The sequence below is a fragment of the Syngnathus scovelli genome, chromosome 8, assembly GCF_024217435.2.
Source record: "Syngnathus scovelli strain Florida chromosome 8, RoL_Ssco_1.2, whole genome shotgun sequence".
In the NCBI taxonomy this organism is placed as follows: Eukaryota; Metazoa; Chordata; class Actinopteri; order Syngnathiformes; family Syngnathidae; genus Syngnathus; species Syngnathus scovelli.
Genome location: NC_090854.1, coordinates 11,515,063 through 11,536,892, shown reverse-complemented (window position 1 = coordinate 11,536,892; position 21,830 = coordinate 11,515,063). Strand labels below are relative to the sequence as shown.

The 21,830-nt window shown below is 41.7% G+C and overlaps 2 protein-coding genes across 3 annotated transcripts; both read left to right on the top strand.

Moving 5' to 3' along the window:
- The first annotated feature begins 1,279 nt into the window (after nucleotides 1-1,279).
- Nucleotides 1,280-13,262, top strand: LOC125973967 (muscleblind-like protein 2a). Its single transcript, XM_049728707.2, has 10 exons — nucleotides 1,280-1,545; nucleotides 4,019-4,531; nucleotides 5,170-5,334; nucleotides 5,416-5,613; nucleotides 5,732-5,977; nucleotides 7,351-7,404; nucleotides 7,683-7,839; nucleotides 8,095-8,232; nucleotides 8,821-8,856; nucleotides 10,916-13,262. The coding sequence occupies exons 2-10, from the start codon at nucleotides 4,370-4,372 to the stop codon at nucleotides 11,026-11,028; spliced, it is 1,269 nt and encodes a 422-aa protein (XP_049584664.1). The 5' UTR covers nucleotides 1,280-1,545; nucleotides 4,019-4,369; the 3' UTR covers nucleotides 11,029-13,262.
- A 784-nt stretch (nucleotides 13,263-14,046) lies between these two features.
- On the top strand, nucleotides 14,047-20,167 carry LOC125973973 (ras-related protein Rap-2a). Of its 2 annotated transcripts, XM_049728716.2 has the most exons (3): nucleotides 14,071-14,149; nucleotides 14,263-14,902; nucleotides 19,633-20,167. In XM_049728716.2, the coding sequence occupies exons 2-3, from the start codon at nucleotides 14,589-14,591 to the stop codon at nucleotides 19,868-19,870; spliced, it is 552 nt and encodes a 183-aa protein (XP_049584673.1). In that variant the 5' UTR covers nucleotides 14,071-14,149; nucleotides 14,263-14,588; the 3' UTR covers nucleotides 19,871-20,167. The 2 variants fall into 2 exon arrangements, with proteins under 2 accessions (XP_049584672.1, XP_049584673.1); XM_049728715.1 differs by having other exon boundaries at nucleotides 14,047-14,902.
- The last annotated feature ends 1,663 nt before the right edge of the window (nucleotides 20,168-21,830 follow it).

The window sequence follows — 21,830 nt, the reverse complement described above, 5'->3', positions numbered from 1 at the left end:
AAAATTTAAAGACATGCAAGTGTCATATTCCATGAGTAAAGTCTAAAAATAATTTGCTATGTGGGCGGTAAAACAACAGGAGCAGCAATATAATGCATTGTTTTTGTTTCTCTTTTGGTCATATGACACATTCATTCACTCTGGGACTTTTTTCCTCACAGGGAGCAATGTGCTGACCTCGGCATGTGACACTGAATGCATGCTTCATTTCCTGTTTGCTGACAGATCATATACGTATGTATGTATGCATAAAACACACACACACACTAGTGAAGACTGTAATATTATTATGGTATTAGGTGTTTGTATAGTTTTGTTTTAATTTTGCATTTATTATTCATGTATTTGAAATGGCCTTTAAATGTTTTATATATTTTAGAATATTTGGGTATTTCATTTCTTAGTTATTCCATTATATATTACTTGTAATTACTTATGAATTAGTCAGTTGTAATTGACATTATTTACGATATTTCTTTTTCTTACCATTAATACAAATTTGAGACTGTAGGCAGGCGGCCCCCCTCCCTCGCAAAAAAAAAAATAAAAAAATAAATAAACAGCAAGCAACACACTGAATGGTAATGTCACACATTCTACTTCATCTAGTGTTGCATAGAGAGTGGGGGGGACATCATGTCACGTTTGAATTTGTATTCATAAAGTGCACCCTGTTGTTAAACATATCAGCAAAATCCTTCCTCGCCCGTGGTGTTAGCATCTGTCTGGTTTGACCTTGACAAGGTTCGTTAAACTAAGACACCGCGTGCATTGTCCTCACACATTATCCGCTCATCATATCTGCAATGCATAAATATGATCACGGTGTGCAGGTTTTACTGTGCAAAACAGAGATTTTAATGTAATTGAGTACTTAACAACGCATTCTGTTAGGAAGTGGGCACGTGGCAAAAGTCAGCAACTGAAATAAATATTAAAATAAGAGTCACGACGGTTTAAATGCTAATAATAATACAAAATAAAACAAATCTCACACGGATTTATTACTGTTCCCTTGGTAACAAGAAAACCCTTTGCCCTTCTAGCCTCCTGGCTTTCGTGTGGATCGAACCACTCTGCAGTTTCTGAGGGGTGTCAATACGTAAGCACTGTAGAACGTATCCAACTATTTCATGAAATACGCTCAATACGGTATATATTATCAATTCAAGTCTATGTTTGTCCGCTTTGGTTTATGTTAAACGATCTAAAGTGACAATGTCGCGTTTTTATAAGTTACGCGAGTCTTCCATACACCCCTTCGTGACATCACATCGACGACTGTACAGTAAGCTGTCAAAAGCTTGTTGCTCAAAGCTGTGTAATGTCACAAAGTAATGGCTGTTGAAAAATGAGGTCCCCGTAGTTGGTGAGATACTTCAGCTACCGTTTCGTTCGACATCAAACGGTTGTCGAGCGCTCGTTTTGGCCACACGGTTGGGGTTTGACTCGCCGCGTCCGAGCTGTGGTGCGTTGCCGCATGCCCCCCTCCCCTTATCCTGCTCCGACCAACCTCGCGGGCAGCGGTTCATCCGCGGCGATGAGGTAAGCAACTTCTCGCCCCTGGGCAACCCGAGTTAGCATCATGCTAACTGCTAATACGTCGTCATTACATATGCGGGGGGCCCAGCCCCAACGGTGCTAATGCTAAATACGTCAGAATGACAATTATATTGTCATCTGGAAAAATAACACCCACACTCAACGTTATAGTGCTGAAGTATATAAAATAGGCCAGTGACTCCATGAAAGTGTTCCTTTGACGTTGTAATGGTGACGATGCGTCGTTCGAGTGACATGTCGTCGAATGTCAACAGTTAATCATGAAATGAAAAGAATTCAATCAGTGCACCGTGAACGTGTGTTTTGAACTTGATGCGGTCCGTTGCAAAGCAGGGGGTTGTTTTCCACATTGCTTAAACAGTGTCCAGGTTGAGAGCTGTACATTAACCGGCCAGGCTTAGCAAATACTTTCTCTTCAGCATTTCATCAAAGGAAACGCCTCATGTGGTCATACTTGTGGTCATACTTAGTGGAAACAAACTCTTAGTATATTCTGTAAGGAAGCAAACTCTTGCTATGTTCTGCTAACAATTACATGTATTAAATGTACTTTTTTTAGCCATGGCTAAAAAGAACATTAATGCATTGAATTTTGATGATTTCCAGTGGCAGTGACATTCCCATCACCAGTTGAAAAGGAAAGTTTATATTCCAATAGCAGCAGTGTTTTGCAGACAGCTTTCCCACTGTATCCCTTTCTTGTTTCCAATTGGTCCATTCCAGACTGGGAGGGTCTTCCCGGCAGGAAGAGGGGGAGGCTGGGAATGTTGGACTCAGTCGCTCCAGTTTTCCTGTTGTCGTGGAGGAAATGTTTTGCCCACCGAGTTGTTTTTTCTTTTACATATGTTGATAATCATTTTAAATCTGTGCCTCAGTGCCTCTGAAGTTGTGGACGGGTGTGCTGCATATAAGCGAGGGGAGTCGGGTAGGTAAAGTTGGTTGGCCTGGCCCGTTTCCTGACTTGTGCCCCTAAAGGAATGTTCTCTTGTGTGCGCTGGGATTTCACGATGGCTTGCGACTGTTAGCTCCCGGTCAACCAATGCGAACGAAAACCTGCACGTTTGTCGAGCCTAATTTCTCAGCCTGCATATGCTAGCTAATTCAACCCCCCCAAACCTCAACTGTGTCACACAGCTAAGGTGTACAGTAGTACAGCGGTGTGTATCCTGTTCGGTGTTGACTAATCCTGAATGTGTGTGTAAAGTATTATCTACTTTATGTTCCTTATGAATGGAGGTCAACCTTAGCTAAGCAAGGTGTTGGGTGTCATAATAAATGTGACGCATCTTCCACATGACTTCATTTTCTCTAAGGCTGGATTTACACTGTACACATGGCCAATTTAGATGCAGTATCAGGTATCAGATTTGTTTTAAGTTATTTTTTTACTATTTCCAAGCACATTTCTAGAGACACGTAGCGAAACTCATGAACAACACACATTCACAGACAGCTAAATTGCACATAGTCAAAACTGGGCAGTCACAGCACGGAAATAAAGAGTTAAACATTCCGGAGTGTTAAGTTGGTCCTTTACAGCAGAGGATTAGGACCAGTGAAGAAGGGGAAAAAAAGTTGAGAGTGAGAATTCCCACTTTAAAGTCAGAATTGCGACATTAAAGTCAGAAACCTCTAACCTTAAAGTCAGAAAAGTCTGTATTCAAAGACAAGTGAAATGGGTGGTTGCGCCGTTGTGGGAGCAAACGCAGCTCACTTGCTTTCCAGCCAATGGCTCAAATACTTCAGTTATGGAATGACACTGGGTCATAAAATAAGAATACAACAGAACACGTAAAATATTGGCAGTAATATAAAGCTAACTATCTCTCCATTTGCCTTGTTTCAGTGGATCAGAGGCATCATGATCACAGCGCGTTTTACATCACAAATGTCTGCTACTGCTAAGTTGTCTGCTACTGCTAAGTTTCTCTGTGAATCATCCATCTGCCCAACAGGTGGTGAGTGTTGCTCTAAAGGAAACAGGATTTTTTTTTTTGTGTGTGTGAGAAAAGTTGTAAAGTGACTGATTCAATTTCATGAGTGTCTTTCTCTTTGGTAACACATTGAGCAATTTTTGATCAAGGATCATGACCCACTTCTTTATCTGGGTCATGTTCTCTCCGTGGACTTTTTTCAAAAAGTGTTTCTGTTACGACAGTTGCTGCTGCTGCAACAAGCGTGAAATCATATTCTTGACTTTATTACAAAGAAACTTGTCTTATTACACAATACGAAACCACTGCAATAGAGAAAGAGACATCGCATTTTGAATATGCGTATAGTATTTGAGCCATTTGCAGGTTACCTCAGTATTGCAAGGTTTCAAAAGTATTCAGGCATTTGCTCTCTTGGCCATGTAAGGTTGCCTTTTTACTTCACAAGTATATTTTTTCAGTGTGGCTTTGCCAAACTGGCACCAACATGCAAGTAATATTTGTGTTTTTATCTCTTTCAGCTCACCAATATAGGTGCCTTTAAGAAGATATCCACAGCTTGAAGTAGGAGGAAAGTCCGCTTTTTTTCTTTGGGGCCAGAAACAACATCCAAGGGCCGTTTCTTTGCACATCATCAAACAAGGATAAGGGTATAAAGAAGCACCTGGTCTCGCTTAGTTTCCAAAGCAAAGCCAGTGAGCGGTGGTGTACGATGGATGGGTGATCTCCGAGCTCAGCGACCCTCCTTCGGATCTTTCTAGCTCCAGCTCATGGAGGACTCATGTTTTAGGAGAGGAGTGTGATCGGCCTTCAGCTTTCTGCACCGTGATTGTCTTATAATAAAAACAGTTTATGATCAAAAACCTTTGGACATGGCGTCGGGGAGAGATACAAAATGGCTGACCCTGGAAGTGTGTCGACAGTTTCAGCGAGGAAACTGTTCACGTAGTGACGAGGAGTGCAAATTTGCTCACCCGCCAAAGAGCTGCCAAGTGGAAAACGGGAGGGTCATCGCCTGCTTCGACTCACTAAAAGTAAGAAAGATGACATTGTTCGGTTTTTGCCGCTTCTGCTGGTGCTAGAAAGTTGCGGTTCCGGTGGCATGTGATCGTGTAACAAGCGTCCCATGACTTACATTTCAAGAAAACATCCTGCACTCATGTCTTTAAGATCTTAGCCAATAGCACAACACGCCCAGGCCTTTATTTAGATAACTGCAGAGTACAGTGCTGATAATCAAAGTATATTTGTTAGCGAGGCCGCAACTTCAACACAAGGAACACTAGTTCTTTATTTTTTTTATCAGAGGTGATGCAATTATTTAATCCAATGCAGAGCATACCTGTCGTCTTTTCAGGGTAAGGCATTTAACTCTGGCGGTATTCCAACTAGTTGCTAAGGGAACATTTATAAGACGAGGCATCAGTTGTACAAATGCACTTTCCTCACATGGTGTGAAGCGCTAGCTTACGCAGTTAGCCCGCGAGAACTAGCCGCCACGTCATTGCGATGAAAACGCTGGTGACTCCGCTGCCGCTGTGGAGGAGTGTGGCGAAGATCCCTGATGGTCCATTCCGAAGATGGATCCTAGCCTGGAAGCTTGTGTTGAGATGGGAAAATTGAATAAAAGGAGCTTAATGTACTTTGTTTTGCCGCTCTTCAACCAATGCAGGGCCGATGCTCTAGAGAGAACTGCAAGTACCTCCATCCACCTTCCCACTTAAAGACTCAGCTGGAAATAAACGGGCGCAACAATCTCATTCAGCAGAAAACAGCAGCTGCTGTGCTCGCCCAGCAGATGCAGATCATGATCCCTACAGCCAGTCTGCCGTCTGTGGTGAGTCCACCACATTGAGCGAATGCAATCCCACCTCCCTCCGTCCTTATTATCTCACAGCCTTCATTTCCTGCGACACAGGGTCTTGGCACTAACTCTGGTCTCGGCTACGGTTCCTACTTGACGCCCCTAAGCCACGGGATGGGCCTTCTTCCCACAGACATCCTCCCCAACAGTCAGGTTCTCGTTTCAGGGAGCCCGCCTGTCACGGTTCAGAGCTCGCCTTCTTCCTCCTCCTCTTCGCCCTCCCAGAAGCTCCAGCGCACCGACAAACTGGAGGTATAGTTGAGCCGGTCCAATCTAACCTAATGAACCAATGTTACCAGGTCACCAAATGTGGTCACAAAGACTTTCTTACAGGTCTAACAAAATAATACGTTTGTGACTCTGATTGTAGGTGTGTCGCGAGTTTCAGCGAGGGACCTGCACTCGGGGAGAAACGGACTGCCGCTTTGCCCACCCCAGCGACAACCCCATGATCGATAGCGTCGACAATACCGTCACCGTTTGCATGGACTACATCAAGAGCCGCTGCAGCCGCGACAAGTGCAAGTATTTTCACCCGCCTGCGCACTTGCAGGCCAAAATTAAGTCCGGTCAACATCAGACAGCCATGGCGGCCCAGGCCACAGCTGCAGCCGTGGTAAGATAATCGATGTCTTTGTCTATCTTAAGAATGAGCTCATTTTAATTCATGCTTAAATGACAGCTAACAGTGACATAGTCTAGTTCAAACTCTATATGTTAAGTCTTAGTTGTATTTAGCTGTGTACTGAATTCAATTCAGAATGCAAGTCACGGGAGTTTAACCAAAATGTGCTCTTTATGTGTGCTCTATATGTTCTCCATAGACCATCTGTGTTGTTAAAAATGTTAAACCATTGTATTTGTTTCTCCCTTTCACTTATGTTATACTTTACTGCATGGCTCTTAATATTTACAGTCGCGGTAATTTTAGCTTTCTATCGTACTGTGTACCAAACAAATAGGAGTTAGCTGCTGTTGCACTCAAACTTATCTCTATTCGATATTCTGATAACACAGCTACAAACCTAGCGTCTGTTATGTCGTAATATTTTATTGCAGTTTGTTTTTGTCTTTTCAAATGTCATGGTGTTTGCATTGTAAGGAGGGGCATGTAACTAAATTCACCATAGAGGAAAGTAACGATTCACCTAAATGTTTTTTTTAAACATCAAGAATGTGTGAGGCCTAACTGTTTAAAACAGAATACTGTACAGCAATAATAGTGGTTATTGTTCAGAAATAGAAGAAACATGAATCTAGTGAATCAAACGATGCAGATACTGACATGCTAACTCTACTGGCAGGCCCTGCTAACTTCACTAGCCTGGGTAAACTCACTACTCTGTCTTTTTTTTTTTTTTTTTTCTCATTCTGATGGGCTGCAATCGAGAGATGGAAAAATCTTTCTCCCCCGCTCACTGAATGTTCTGAACGCCTGTTTCTGTGCCAGTGTCAGTAACCCTGTTTTTCTTCAGGCCACAGGCTAGTTGAGACCAAATGAACTGCTGGTTTCAGCCAAGTCATGCACCCCCATTTTGCCTCAATCGCTTTAAGACAAAATTAATAGACACTTGATTCCACACATTTAACAATCAATTAATGGACTAATCTGGTCTTATGCCCATCCCTAATGCATCGCTCCCATAAACAAATGCTGGTTGTGTTTACTCCATGTAGCCATAATCTTTAACAGCTATCATTAGCCTTTAACAAAGACTGCAAGGGTATCTCGAATGATGGATGTGTAGAATCATAAATCTACTGAACACTAAATGACACACAAGTGTTTATCTTTAGACATTGAGTGGTTACTGTGCATGCAAACTGTGTTTTATGTGGTATACTACATTCAGCTTATTTTTGTTTTCCCCCCTTCTCATCTATGCACAACGCTGTCCCCCATGATGCACCTGTGCTTGCTGTATGTTAATACGCTTGACCCCCCCATTGGCCCACTGCCATCATGTGCTCGCTGTCCGCTCTTAAAAGACTCAGTCGACTGCCAAAGCAATGAAGCGACCCCTCGAGGCAACTGTAGACCTGGTATTTTCACCTTTTGCTTTGCATGTAGCCAGTAAATGATACTGTGATATCATGTCGTTTCGTCACTGTGAGCTTTCTGTAATCTCATTTGTGTCAATCTCAGTAGAGTTAATGTGATACATTATTTCCATTCAGATTTGTATCCTGAAACCATGAGTGCATGCCTTGTAATTAACAGTTACATTTATTTGTGTAGTTTTTCTTTTTTTTTTTCTTAAATGACCACAAAATATTTAAGAATACGTGCTTAAATGAGTTATGTTTTTTTTGCTTTTCAGGGCTTCCCCCACAGCCTCCTGCAACCGCTACCAAAGAGGGCAGCTCTGGAGAAGAGCAACTGGGCCAGCTCATTGCTCAGCCCCAGTTTGTTGCACTACCAGCAGGCTCTGGCCAGCACGCAGTTGCAGCAGCCCACGGCTGCATTCTACCCCGCAGGTACGCACTGACTCACTCGCCAAGGAATTTTCTCTATTGAAATGTGCAAGTGGGCCGTTAACACTGACAGAATAGCGAAAGAAAATACACTGTCATAGCCATTAGGGATAGCACTTCTAATAAGTTCCAATTCAAAGAGAGTGCCTTTACAAAGACAAATTGTTAGGGTTACGATTGTGAAAAGGACCCACATGCAGGTATGAGAGCAGCAGCAGAGATATTTATTGTCACATGTGGACATTGTTGTGGCTGGAGGGAAAGGCTCCTGTTCAGAAAGGCTCGCAGGAATCCAGGTGCAGGGTCCAGGCAGGCAGGAAACAGGAGCCGAAGCAGGAGAGCAGAAGAGCACAAATCAGCCAGGCAGGGTGGAAACAGAGAGCAAAACAGGACACTGTAAGTATTGCACAATATCAAGTTTTCTAAATGGCCAAACACAACACAACCTTGGCAAAAGGCAAAATCTGCTGGCGTGGTGGAGTCCAAGATAGGTTAATGGTTGATAGGTTAATGATTGAGGAGCTGTTAATTGGATAGGTGAGGTGCATTGGTCAAGATAGGTTAATGATTGAGGAGCTGTTAATTGGATAGGTGAGGTGCATTGGTGGAGGACTCCAGTAAACCTGCAAAGAAAAAAGCCTTCAAAGTCACTTATGTAACCTCACATTGAATTGGAGCACTATTTCAGAGGTGTAACAAAACGGCTTTGTTCACCGCTAATGAACATAATCAGCCACGACTGCTCTTTAAACCAATGTGACATTGTAGTCATCTGACACGCACTGACACTCAGCGAGCAGGACCAACGGAGACAAGGTTGCTACCTAGCAACGTGGCTGTTGACATGACAACCGCTTATTTGATAAGCGTACTGTCATTTCTAATGTTTTCTTTTCATAAGCAACTCTTGAGCTAGTCCAGTTGACTCGGGAAACAAGCAGTCATTCTATCAACATTTCATCTCTTTCCATTATACCCACACAGGGTCTGTTTTCTGTATGACTCCTGCGAACAACGTCGGTAAGTACCTTGTCCATTTTGAGCTGAGTGACATTGGCTCAAAAAAATCATGTTGCAATCAAGATACACATGACATTTTATTTCAGTCTTGTCTTTGCAGTCTACGTCTTATATGGCATTAATATTTCCTTAGATATTACCTCAGCAAGTGCAATTTACAAATGAAAAAGCAATATTCACTGTGGTAGTATTAAAATTTCAAAGCTCGCAACATTTTGAAATGTCTGCTCTCTTTTGAAATATACACTCGTGAACATTTCATATTGATTGTTGATTTAACAACTGTTTCATTTTGCTGAATTAATTTCAAAATGCAGATGCATCTCATGAAATAAAAAAAATGAGTACATTTAAGCAATATTAACTTTCACCTTTTGAATTGAATTCCTGAAATCTCTGACTTTCTATAGCATATTAATGATGCATTGAAATCTTTTTAATTAGAATTTTTATTTTTTTAAATCTGGTGTGCCTAAAACGGCTGACGAGTGTAAGCATGACATTTCACAATAGTATTTATTTAGTAAATATTTCCCCATTAAAAAAAAAAAGCTTTGGTAATATTTAGTGGTGTTGCTTCTCTGGGTAAATGTCTTAATTGTCCCTGTGATCAGCCCTCTTCTTTATATTCCTCCCGCTGCCTCGCTCTGCTGTGTAATCTCACGCCAGCTGCAGCTCTAACCCAGTGACGCCTTGCTGCTAACGTCATTTTGTATTTGCCTGGCAAAAATTAGAGAGACACACGTCGCTATGGTTACCATAATGCTCCACCTGCCTTTTCATTGCTTCCATGGTTCCCCCCTTCCTGAGCCAGTCCCCATGATGTACAGTGCTACGCCTGCTAGTGTCTCTGCAGCAACTTCTCCCGCCACAAGTGTCCCCTACGCAGCAACAGCACCAGCCAATCAGGTTTGCTCAGTTGATTTTTTTTTTTTTTTTCAAAGCTTTTTGTCAAGACAACCTTGGGCTCTTTTAAAATTGGAGGAGTCGCTTTGTGTCCCCGCTTGCATCGGCTGTCATTGAGCTTCATGTTGCCCGTCGATCAGCTACTTCTGCTAAGACAGGCAACACTTGTAGTGACATCTGCAAACACTTGCCGTGTCAATTTTCACACTCCTTTTTGCTTTTTTCTCCGTTTTCACATGATCTAGATTGTTGAATTTAACAAATGTTCTCTCAGGTTTGGATGACATGCAGGGGAACCTCTTAATCTGAACCCCCTTCATACAGTTAAGACACCAAGCAACAAATCTGAGGAAAATATGGGGAAAAAATTGCCACGAGCCAATCGGGATTGGCTGAAAAAGATTTAACTCATTCACTGCCACTGACGATTATGACATTTCAGTTTTGATTTTAGTGACTGCAGCACAGCTGTCTTTAGGCAGAAATCTGTTCACCCGCAGCCATGCAAAGTGCTCTCTGTTGTGGGGGCGCCTCCAAAAAAGCGCCACTCCCCAGAGTGCGTGTGTATGCCTGAGGGAGAAAGAAATGGCCTCAAGCTTTTGTGCTCGTCTGCGTCTTAAGAAAAAAAGATGCACTTAACGAAATGCGGAAACAGTTCACACTAATGACAGGGAAGATCAAAAACAAAAAACTTGGAAGCGCTACAGATTAGAAAATGTGACACGTTTAAGCAATATATCTTCAAATAGCAGAACAAGCGAGTAATTTTTGAGAGACAAACTGGTTCCCTACTGGTTGCATTTGGTGTTTGTAAACTGGCAGAGTTGAGCACTCACCCAGCAACTATGCAGCAGCATTGCTTCTGATGTCTCAAAATACAGGAATCACGTAAAACACTTGTTAAATTTACATAATCCAGTTCATCTTCAAAGCCAAGGTATCTGATCGGAATCAGTACTGGCAGATACTCCAAACTCATCTTAAACTTTTGGTGTAGAACTTGGAGCATCTATTTGAATATTAAAACATTAGTTACTGTCATAGTTCCCTTTATGTCCCCTTAAAATGGTAACAAGCTCCAAATGCCCTTGTATGTCCCCAGCAAGAACACTTTGACTCATTTGTCTTGTTTCCACCCTCTTATCTGAAACAGATCATTCTCAAGTAACCGCCAGAAACAGGACTTGGTGCCACACAGATCCCGAGCAGACCGTCTGTACATACAGTGTTCACAGCGCACGTCACCTACAGCAAGCCGCATGCTGATCAAGGACCACCAGTGGAGTTCATGGCCACACACAGTCCGGTATCCCATTAAGGTCACACACAAGACCCTACTCATGGACATACCGTACATGCATTGTATTTACGGAAGAAGTAACATAGAAGCATCTAAACCGCGTTGTACTGGAAGATACTAACAGATAGACGTGTTAGCTGAAATTCTAACTATGTAAATAGTCACGTCAAATGTGCGTCATGGCAGCACCCGCTGTAGAAGGGGTCACAGCCATGTTAGAGATTGTTCACTTTCTTGAATGCGTTGTTTCAGTCATGATTGTTTGACCTTGTGCCAGATTCAATTGTTTTATTAGCAACTAGTGAAAAGCACTTATTTTAATTTATATCAATATAAAGAAGGCTCTGGGTGTACAGGCTTTTATTCACAGTGAGCAGTGCTCCTCCACCTGGTGTGCCTTTGCATTGCATTGAAAGTCTGTTTGCCGCTCTTGACCCAAACAAGTGTGCTAGTTAAGGCCACAGAGTTAACCGTTTTTTTTTTTTTTCTTTTCCTCCCCTCAAAAAAAAAAATTGGGTCAGAATGACAGGTATTTTACATAACCGTCGTAGAGTTTATCCAGTGTATATTCAAATAGAAAGTGATCCTGCAAGGACTGAACTAATTTGTAACCGTTCAGTTTTGAATGTTACAAGTGCCTAAAGAGTCGTCATATTTAAGGGGCTTCGAATGACATTGTCCTGTATTTAAAAAAAATCTGATCTAGAAGGTCGTGAACACATTTTAAATGCTTTGTGAAGACTTTAATGAATATTTATGTACCCTCGTTATTAATAAGAATTATCTACTCTTTATTTTATTTCATATTTAAGATGACTGTAGTCACCCTCTGCCCCCTCATAGCAATGTTTCTTAAGTAGCTGAATGTGCAAATGATTAGAAGAATTTAAAGAAGGATGTCCAGTGTAGGGTTTTTTTTGTACAAGATTGAGGACATTCTGTTAAATATGTCCATTATTACTTTTATTCCTCAATTTCATATTTTTTTAATTGTTTACTAGGGATGGGCATACGTGAATCAGCTTGAGTTCTCATTGCAAACACTCGCTGATTTTTTTTTTTTCTCCACAGGCGTGAGGCCTGCCACATTTTGAAAGTTGATTAAGATTATCGAAAATCGGTATGTGTGTTTAAAAAATATTCTTGACATCTGTAAATGGTAAAAACCTGGTGTACGCGTAACTCTCCTTAGACAGCACTTCAAAACACTTAAATAAATGACCAGTCAATTACATACAATTATTTAATTGAAGAATATGCTCATCCTTTGGGGTTATTTTTTTTAGCATGACTATGTTTGATTAATTCCGACAATCTATTAAAGCTGTTATATTATTTCCTCTTGATGACGTCATTTTTATTGCAGATGTATTTAATGTTAACACGCTAGAACTTACTCCGGGGTCATCCGTGAATGTAACTTCTTATAAGCTGACATTTGTTGAGATTCTTTGAATAATTAAAAAAAAAAAAAAATAAATGACACGACGAGATCTCATTTGCCTCTGACAAGTCGTCGTTTGGTGTTCAGGTTGGAGTGTCGGGAGTGAACGACCATAGAATTGTTGATGTAACAAAGTGCATTGTTAGGTGGTAGCGTAAATAAGCGTTCACCTTTCAACTTGTCACAAACTAAAAATGTTTGTCGTCGCCGTGATTGTACTGTCACATATTACATTTTAACTATCCAGTGCTTAATAACACTTTTTCAGTATGGTGGTGTGCATTTTAAACGTAGTGCAGTAAATAATCCACTGTTAGTGAATGCATCAAAACAAAACGTCAGTTTCATTTTGATTGAGAATTTCTGGTGTGAAACATTTCTTTGAAATGCTTCCACAGCAGTCAAGATAACAGAAAAGATACCTTTTTTTTCAATTGTGATTGTTGCCTTATTCATCGACTGATGTGTTTGCTTTACAACTCTGGGAAATGATGTCCGATGGAGACTAAAAACGTCGCTCAGTCCTCAGAAATGCTTTATGATGATGATGATGATGATGATGTCATACTGCTATTAATGGTTACATTAATATTGATTTGTTCCATCAGCGGGCCTAACTTTAAACTTGTCCTCATTTTCTCAAATAATAGTGGCGCTTATTTTACTGTGTATGATTATCCATTTCATGTGAATAGTGATTTCTAAAGTCTATGAAAAGTCTAAAATTGTCAATAAACACTGTTCAAGTAAAGGCAATGTTGTCTACTGTTTTTTGTATAACATTCTTACATTGTAATACTTTTAAAGAATGCATTGTACAGAGTGGGGCAACATTTGACATATTTTTATAATGTACTTTTTTCAAGATACCCACACCCAGACTTGTAAATGTAGGAAAGGAATTTGAAACCTCATCCCTAGCTATAAACCCAACTTTGTGAGTCTATAATCATATATTTTCAAGCACATAATTGAACGTACTATTAGTCCACCTTGTCAGGGTTATCAATACACCCAGTGAAAATTATATTAAATGTGCATTTGAATTTCAAATTGCAAATAATACTGAAGTGTTTGTATGCACAATTGAGTCATACATACAGGTGTACCAAATATTGTACATCTATAATAAATATTCCTGTGTGATGTCAACACATCACCCACACATGAATAGCAATAAATACAGACGACCATTCTCAGATTTAAACAGGCTGACGACGATGCAGCGTTACCATGGCAACAACATCCGGCGCATTCTCCTCTTGGATACACGTCTCTCAGCTGTTCGTGATTGGCCGTTCGCAGCTCGGGTGTCACTGGGGCAACCGAATGATGGAATTTAAAAATATATATATATATTTTAGCACATGAACGGAAAGGAGAACGGGAGAATCTTATTGGCGGTCCCCTCCGTGCTCCTCATTCAGGACCGCAGGCTTCACAAGGCGCCATTGGTCCGCCTTGATTGCCAATCAAATGGCGGAACGAGAGGTGGGTGGGATTTTGCTACGGAAAGTAGGAGGGGACTTGAGGGTGGGGGGGCGCTTACGCAGAGGTCGTGGGTCTCCGCCCGACACTATGGCGGCTGGCATCCTACTGGAAAGTAACCGGTAGACGCAAACATGCCTGAGACGTCAGAAAAGGTTTAATCAGATTTAAATTCGCTGTCAATTTAGCGTTCGTGGCTATTTCCGGGTTCCGGGTTTTAAACACGCGCGTGCGCTCATCTGTTCTTTTTTTTTTTTTTTTTTTTTAGGGGGCGGGGGGCAAGTCCAGGCATTTTACCCCCCTCAGCGTTCTCCATGGAGCAAGTTTGTTTTTTTATGTCAAAGACTGAGCGTAAGCACATGAAAAGCAAAACCGTTTTGGTCCCGTCACCTTCCACGTAACGGGCGGTCGTGTAGCCGTCGGCCTTGCGTTGTTTGTGGTGTGGGGGGGAGGAAGGAATTTCCACAATGAAGCCCGTGCCGGAGCACCGGGTCTTTGTGCTTTGATTCGCACCGACCGTGCTATTATTGTCAACAACCGACACAAAATGGTGAACGTTGTGATTTTGAGCCGCTTTTCGACTTAAATCCAACGATGCGCGAGTACAAAGTGGTGGTCCTGGGCAGCGGCGGGGTCGGCAAGTCCGCCCTCACGGTCCAGTTCGTCACCGGGACGTTCATTGAGAAGTACGACCCCACCATCGAGGACTTCTACCGCAAGGAGATCGAGGTGGACTCCTCGCCGTCGGTCCTGGAGATCCTGGACACCGCCGGTACCGAGCAGTTCGCCTCAATGCGGGACCTGTACATCAAGAACGGACAGGGCTTCATCCTCGTCTACAGTCTGGTCAACCAGCAGAGCTTTCAGGACATTAAGCCCATGAGAGACCAGATCATAAGAGTCAAAAGGTGGGTGGAATGTTGATGTCCAAGTGTAAAATGCATGTATTAATTAATGTCACATAGAGGCCATCGTGGTGGTGCAGGGGTGGGCCTATAGACACAATACAGTAGGCCTGTAGACACTAAACAACACATGTCTGCTCTATTTTAGTGAAGCCTTTAATAATAGCAGAAATCATGAACATCAACACCCAAAAAATATTGATACAGGAACATATTTGTAGTTTAAACCTATGCTCCCAAAACATATTTAAAAGTCATCCCACATTAAATAGCATGTGGCCAATTTGATTTTGAATGTGCAAAGACAGTTATATTTTTCACCACTTTGCATTATGACTTTTCACATAGCTGTTTTGTTAATTTTTTGACCTAGTGATAAACTACGACTCACCCATTTTTTTTAAACTGCTTACAAGTTTGAGTCAGAACAAAATTACTCCATATTTTTCAATTAGCCTATTTCCAGATGTGTGTTGGAACCTGTTCTGTTATTCACCTACTTGCTGTTTCTGTTTGCCATCTTGTGGCATCTTGATGCCAGGGAACTATGTTGAAGTGCATTGAAGAGCTTTATTTAGACAAAAGTAGTGCTTTGAAACTACAGCATTCCCTGAGTAGTGATGAGGGAAATCTAATAATTGTTATATCTAAGACTCCAGCATATCTATTCTCTGTAAGATCCTCAAGATAATGCACATTCGAAAGTACAGCTACAGAAATAGTGCTACAGCTTGATGTCTAAAATCTACACCAGGTTTCTGTACTTTTTCAAGTCGAGACCCAAATAAGAACTATGATTTCTCCCCAGGAGCCACACTAAGTATAATAAATTATGTCTCGCCCTAACAGTGATGTGTTCTGCACAGAATGCAATGATAAACAACTCGTGAATTTACAACAAAGTTGTTTGAGCTGCTTGATGAGGAGTAATGAAATAGCTTACAGCGTTTTACTCTCGACAGTTGGCAACCCTATAAAAATTGATTGATACGCATTAACATTCCCGTGGGGCTAATTATAGGGGGACGTTGGTTTACGACGCCACCAAGACACGATAAATAAGTGTTTTTCATGCAAATATTTACAGTGATTTTTGACTCCGTTAGTGTAGGTTAGCAATAGATGGAACATAAAAACAGTAAAACACAGAGTAGATTGATCTATTGTAATGTGCCCTGGAGGGCTAATTATTAGCCTCCAAGTAACTGTACCTTTTCAAATTTTAATTTTCCCCTTGAACAATCGACAAAATGTAATCTGGCGGCCATGCCCAATTTGTAGTTTAGTGCTTCACATAACTGACTTGGCGCTGCTAGCTATTGTGGGATTAAGCCTCACTCAATGACACATTGACTGGAATAGTCTGGTTTTTGAAAGGGCAGCAAAAAACAGACAAAGTAGCAACTGTGGAACATCAACGTATGATAAGGTGCATTTGGTTAGTAGTTGTTTTATTTTTCACATATTTGACTTCGTCTCCTCGGTGAGGTGACGAATGCGCTTGACCATTGAGCAACAAGCTGTGGTTCAACAGGCTGAATGCTTTTACCAATTTGCCGAGCATAATGTGATGAAATTATTCCATAGAGTTAGCCTGGATCCTCAAATTATTCTACATTTGGATTACGTTTGAACAATTTTGAGAAATAATCTAACAGTAATTTTATTTTTGTTTTATTGTTCCCCTCAATATCACAGTCCTAATTGAATAAGGATTTTTTTCCCCCAAGGTCCTCTTCCCATGCACTTTTAAATGAGCAATAAATTGATCTGTGTGACAATAATCAATATCAGATTTTTTTATAGTTAAACGGGTTGGTTTTGTATACGCTACTTTTTAAGCATTTTCTGAGCACTTGCGCAACAGTGAATGTAGTAATGAGGTTGGTCCGTTTCCTGCCGCTTGCGTTGATTCCTATAGCCTGTGTGTTTATATGCTAATTCATACATGAGCCTTCACACTCCAGCTGCAGCCCGGCTGTCGCGCGATTTTGCCCCACGCGCCGGGAGAGAGTCTGGTGTTGTTCTCTAATGTCACGGCACAAATGTATTTTCGCTTTTCACACGTTACTCCTACGCACGCTTCATTCTGATAGTTGGTGCGCATTTAAAAAAAGCCTATAGATGAACCAAGACCAGTTTAGAGGGAACATTCTATGGAAAATGTTACTAAATTGTGGTTTGCACGTCCATCTCACTCTTCTGAGGTCTGCGGTTCGAATCTTGGCTCCGGCATTCCTGTGTGGGGGTTTGCATTTCCTCCTCCCTGTCTTTGTGTGGGTTATCCCCTGGAACACGTTTGGTTCGTGGAAGACTCTAAATTGACCCGTGGTGTGAAAAAGTACACGGTTGTTTCTCTCCTCATTTTCAAAAAACTGTATGAATCTTTCACCTGAGCTCCACCCCTGTCGTCAAGATAACAAATGATATCAGACGTGATGGAATTTACAGTTGCGCAACCACAAAAGACCAAGCGCTTGTTAGAAATCCACATTGTGTTGTCACTGCGACTTGTCCGCCGTCAAAACAGAAGCGATCCGTCACTGCTACATTAGCTCAGGTCAGAGGAGTCGCTCTGTCAGCGTCCATCAGCGCCGGCTGTCACGGAGGCTACGGGCGGACATGATTACACCGCGGACCTTTGCAAGCCTGCCGTGGACCGCATCATTCCTCATGCCAGGGACGAGCGGTGATTGGTGACTTTGCCGGGCATGTAAATAACAGCGCCACGGTCAGAGAGTGACGAGGAAACACACTGAGATAAAGCGATCAACCTTGATGTTTACACAGACGTCAAGCTGCAGGGTCTACTAAATATGATGAAAAGTTGGAAACTCCCTCCATCCATCCTACACTTTCATTATCTAAGGGGCAGAGGATGGGTCGAGACATGGGATACACCCTGTGTTGATAGCCAGTCACTTACAGGGCCAACATAGAGATCCATCTACTGGAGTAATTGTGTTCCGGAAGATTAAGAAACCTGCGTCCACTGTCTATCCATCCGTTCACTCTCAGTCATGGCCACTTTTATTGGTTATCTTCAATGAAACTAGCTTGCTGGCTGGAGAAGGAAGCCGGAGGACCTGGAGGAATCCCGACACCTCCCACCACCACCACCACGCCCTCTCCCCTTCTAATTCAACTCAACTCACAAACTGCACACAAGAAGCCCCGGGCAGATATTTAAAGCTCCAACCTCAGAAATGTGAGGCAGACGTGCTAACCACGAGGCCCGCGAGCTGCTGTATTGGCTAAAATGTGAACGTTGCCAACTGGTGTCCTACCTATAGCATTTAAGGCTTTTTTTTTTTTGGGGGGGGGGGGGGGGGGTCATGGTGCCGTGAATTCCAGTAACAATATATTTTTTTTGCTATTAAGAATGAAGGGGAAAATCTCATTGGTTCACCCTAATGTCTTTCTTGGGCAGAGTCCACGTCATCTGTTAGTAGCATCAAGCATGGAAGGAAATGGGACGGGCCTTTTTTCAAAGACACAGGAGAATCCCAGTTTTCAAATACCATCCTTGATCTTCTCTCGAGTTGTTTACGAAAGACATAGCTCTGATCTCCACTGAATTATATCTTCCATGTGCCAAAATAGAGAGGCGCTTGTAATTCTCTGACTCAGACCCTTCCATAAATAGCCATCGTCAAAAATCCCGCCTCGTCTTGTTGGTTTGAGCCCCCAAAAAATGAGAGTCCCGATCCCATCGGCGGCTTGCGGCATCCGTCAGCAAGACGGGCGCGATTTGACGCGTCATGCATTATAGATGAGATGTGTCTGGCAATGGGGCAGTCACAGTAAACCCGTGCGGCCGCCTCGAGGCTCACCAGCTCAAGGCTAACATGTTGTTTACCGTGTCGGAGACGCTGCTTTAGCACAACCAACGTTTGGGATTTTACATTTCCATTCCATGTATTTTGTTTGCCATCTGCAAGAAGTCTGTCTAGACAGCCGCATGTAGTATCTGCTATTACTGGTCCAGACACAGGGTGGTCGATACCCTTGTATTTTTTTTTTTTTTTTTTTTTTTTTTTTGTCTCCTAAGCCCACTTGGAGCTTGGATATCTTTGGCAGCCACAGTCTCACACCTCCAGGGAGCACAAGTTTCCTCCTCTGTTATTATGACTATATATAGCCTCCCTCTCCTGTATGCCACATGTCTTTGTGGAGCAACGAGGCCCCAGTGAGCCACACAAGTTGAATAAGTGGCTCGATTCTATTAACACAGACTCAAGCGCCGTGAAATCCGGTGATGGCTATTAATGTTCCCTGATTTTAAGGAAGGATTTTAAGAGTTGGACCAAAAAACACTGCTGGATGCAGTTTAATAGCACTTTTGGGATTTTGAAGCAAGATCGGTGTGAATAAAAAAAAAAAAAATTGAAATTGAATAAAAGTATCTTAAAATGAACTTAAAAATGGTCAAGGAGGCCAGACGTGACAGAATTGTGACTGATCACTTAATCAAATGATATAGTATGGCCATCCTCTATTTTGTGCAACAATTAGGGAAGATGAGCTGTAGGGGGAACTTGCGATTAATCTTGTGATCCATCCTGAGTTCCTTTTTTTCTCACAGGTGTTGAACAGGGTAGTTCAGATTAAAGTCTACTTTGGGGTAATGTATTCATGAGTAGATGAAAATGAAACGGACTCTGCTTATTGAAAGCTGCCGTGCCAGAAATTGCACCTTTTAACAGACAGCGCGGTTTGTGTGCCTTTTTCAGGTACGAGAAGGTCCCCGTAATCCTGGTGGGCAATAAGGTGGACCTGGAGAGCGAGCGGGAGGTGTCATCCAGCGAGGGCCAGGCGCTGGCTGAGGAGTGGGGCTGTCCCTTCATGGAAACGTCGGCCAAAAGCAAAACCATGGTGGACGAACTGTTCGCCGAGATCGTGCGGCAGATGGACTACGCCGCCCAGCCCGACAAGGACGACCCCTGCTGCTCATCTTGCAATATACAATAGCCATCCGGGGGGGCAAGGTTGGCGCTTATGGCAGCGACACACAGGCGTGGACTTGGCACACTCACACACATGGGCGCCGCACACACGGCGATTAAACGATTGAACACGATGGATTCGTAAAATCAAAGTGACATTGTTCATGACGTGATAGGATATCGAGAACTTTAAAAAAAAAAAACATACCCTCGCCTTATGTTGCTCTCCACCTTTTTAGTCATCATCAGCAAAGACTTCCACTGCGGGACCTTTCTTTTTTTTTAATGTTCTTAAAATTTACTTTAATGTTGCATTTACTGTGACAACTGATTTTTCAGATGCCTTTGCTGCAAATATGAACAAAGGTTTGGATTTATGTACATTTTGTGCAGTGCTTTTTGGGAGTTTTTTTTTTTTTTTCCCTACTCATTGTTGGGCTGAACCAAAGAGGTGACCTGAAAGCATTTTAGCTAGTTTTTTCCAATATCGTAAATGGAGAGAAAAAGCATTTTCGTTTTAACACAGTAACGATAAACCACATCGTCTTCCACAATTTTTTTATTTTTTTTATTCTTATCGTCTTAATGAACCAACTGTCAGTGTTTGATAATCCCAACTAGGTACAATTGATTCAGTAATCATTCGGAATTATTTGTCTGTTCCAGGCAAAATAGAGTGCACTACCTGGTTTCAATCAGTGGGGGCGTTGTTGATCACACAACTAGTTTACTCTCTTGGGAAGAACAAGATGGCTTACATCCGTGTTGGGCATGTTCTGAACATCCACTGCAGTTATTTTTTTTAAATTAATCATTCTGTAAAGAAACATTGGTTCATAATTCTTCAACTGTATTTGTTTTGATTGTAAAAACAGTAGTTCAGAACATTCAGGGCTATCTTATTCCATTTATTGGTTGCAAAAAACAGAAGTTCAGAACATCCAATGATTATATTTGCAGATTTATTGGTTGTGGAAAAAAGGAGCTTTGAACATTCAGTGTTACTTTGCGTCAATGAAAATGGGATTTCAAAACATTCAGTACTGTGTTTTCTTTTAGTTTGGTTCTGAAAAGAGAACCATTCAGTGATCTTTAGATGGTCGCGGAAGGAGCTTTGATGATTCAGTGTTATTTTGTCTCAATCAATTGGTTGCAGGAACTGGAGTTCGAAACTTCCATTTTTTTTTTTTCCACGATCAATTGGTCATGAAAAAAAGAAGCTTACAACATTCAGTGTTATTTTTTTTATTCATTGGTTGTGAAAACAAGAGTTCAGAACAGTCGCTGATACTTATTTTTGATTGTGGAAAAAACATTTGACATTGAGAAATGTCATCTTCATTAATTAGTTTCAGCAACAGGGTTCCGGAACCTTCAATTTTGTCTATTAGTTGGTCTTGAAAAAAAAAAAACAACAACAACAACAGGAGTCCACAACATTCAGTGCCATTTTTTCAATAAAATGTCATGGAAATTAGTTCACAACATTTACTGTATGATTTTTTTTTCTTTAAAAGTCAACTAATGAATTACTTGTGGAAACAGGAGTTCAGAACATTCAGCACAACTGCTTGGGGCGGTTAAAGTCAAGATGCCAACACTTACCTGCATAATTTAGTTCAGAGTATCCATTAGTAACGACGATGATGCTAAACATTCAAATAGCGGTGTACGCATTTTGGATGCATTTTAATTTACATCAGGAAGCAGACGATTTTTGGTTCCCACCTTGTGTCACCATATTGGTTTTCTATTTTTTTTATTTTATTTTTTACATGTTTCTTCAATCCTCCTTCGATTCTGTTAACATTAGACACTCTGCGTAATAAAAGTGCTCAACACTTGGATTGACAGCTTCTTGTGCAAGGGGATGTGTTTAAGAATTTAATTGTCTGGTATTAACATTTAAAATGCGATCGGGGTTTTGGGGGGGGGGGAACAGCAAGCGACACCTTTGATGCTGCCTTCCTCTGTTTTGTATTGCA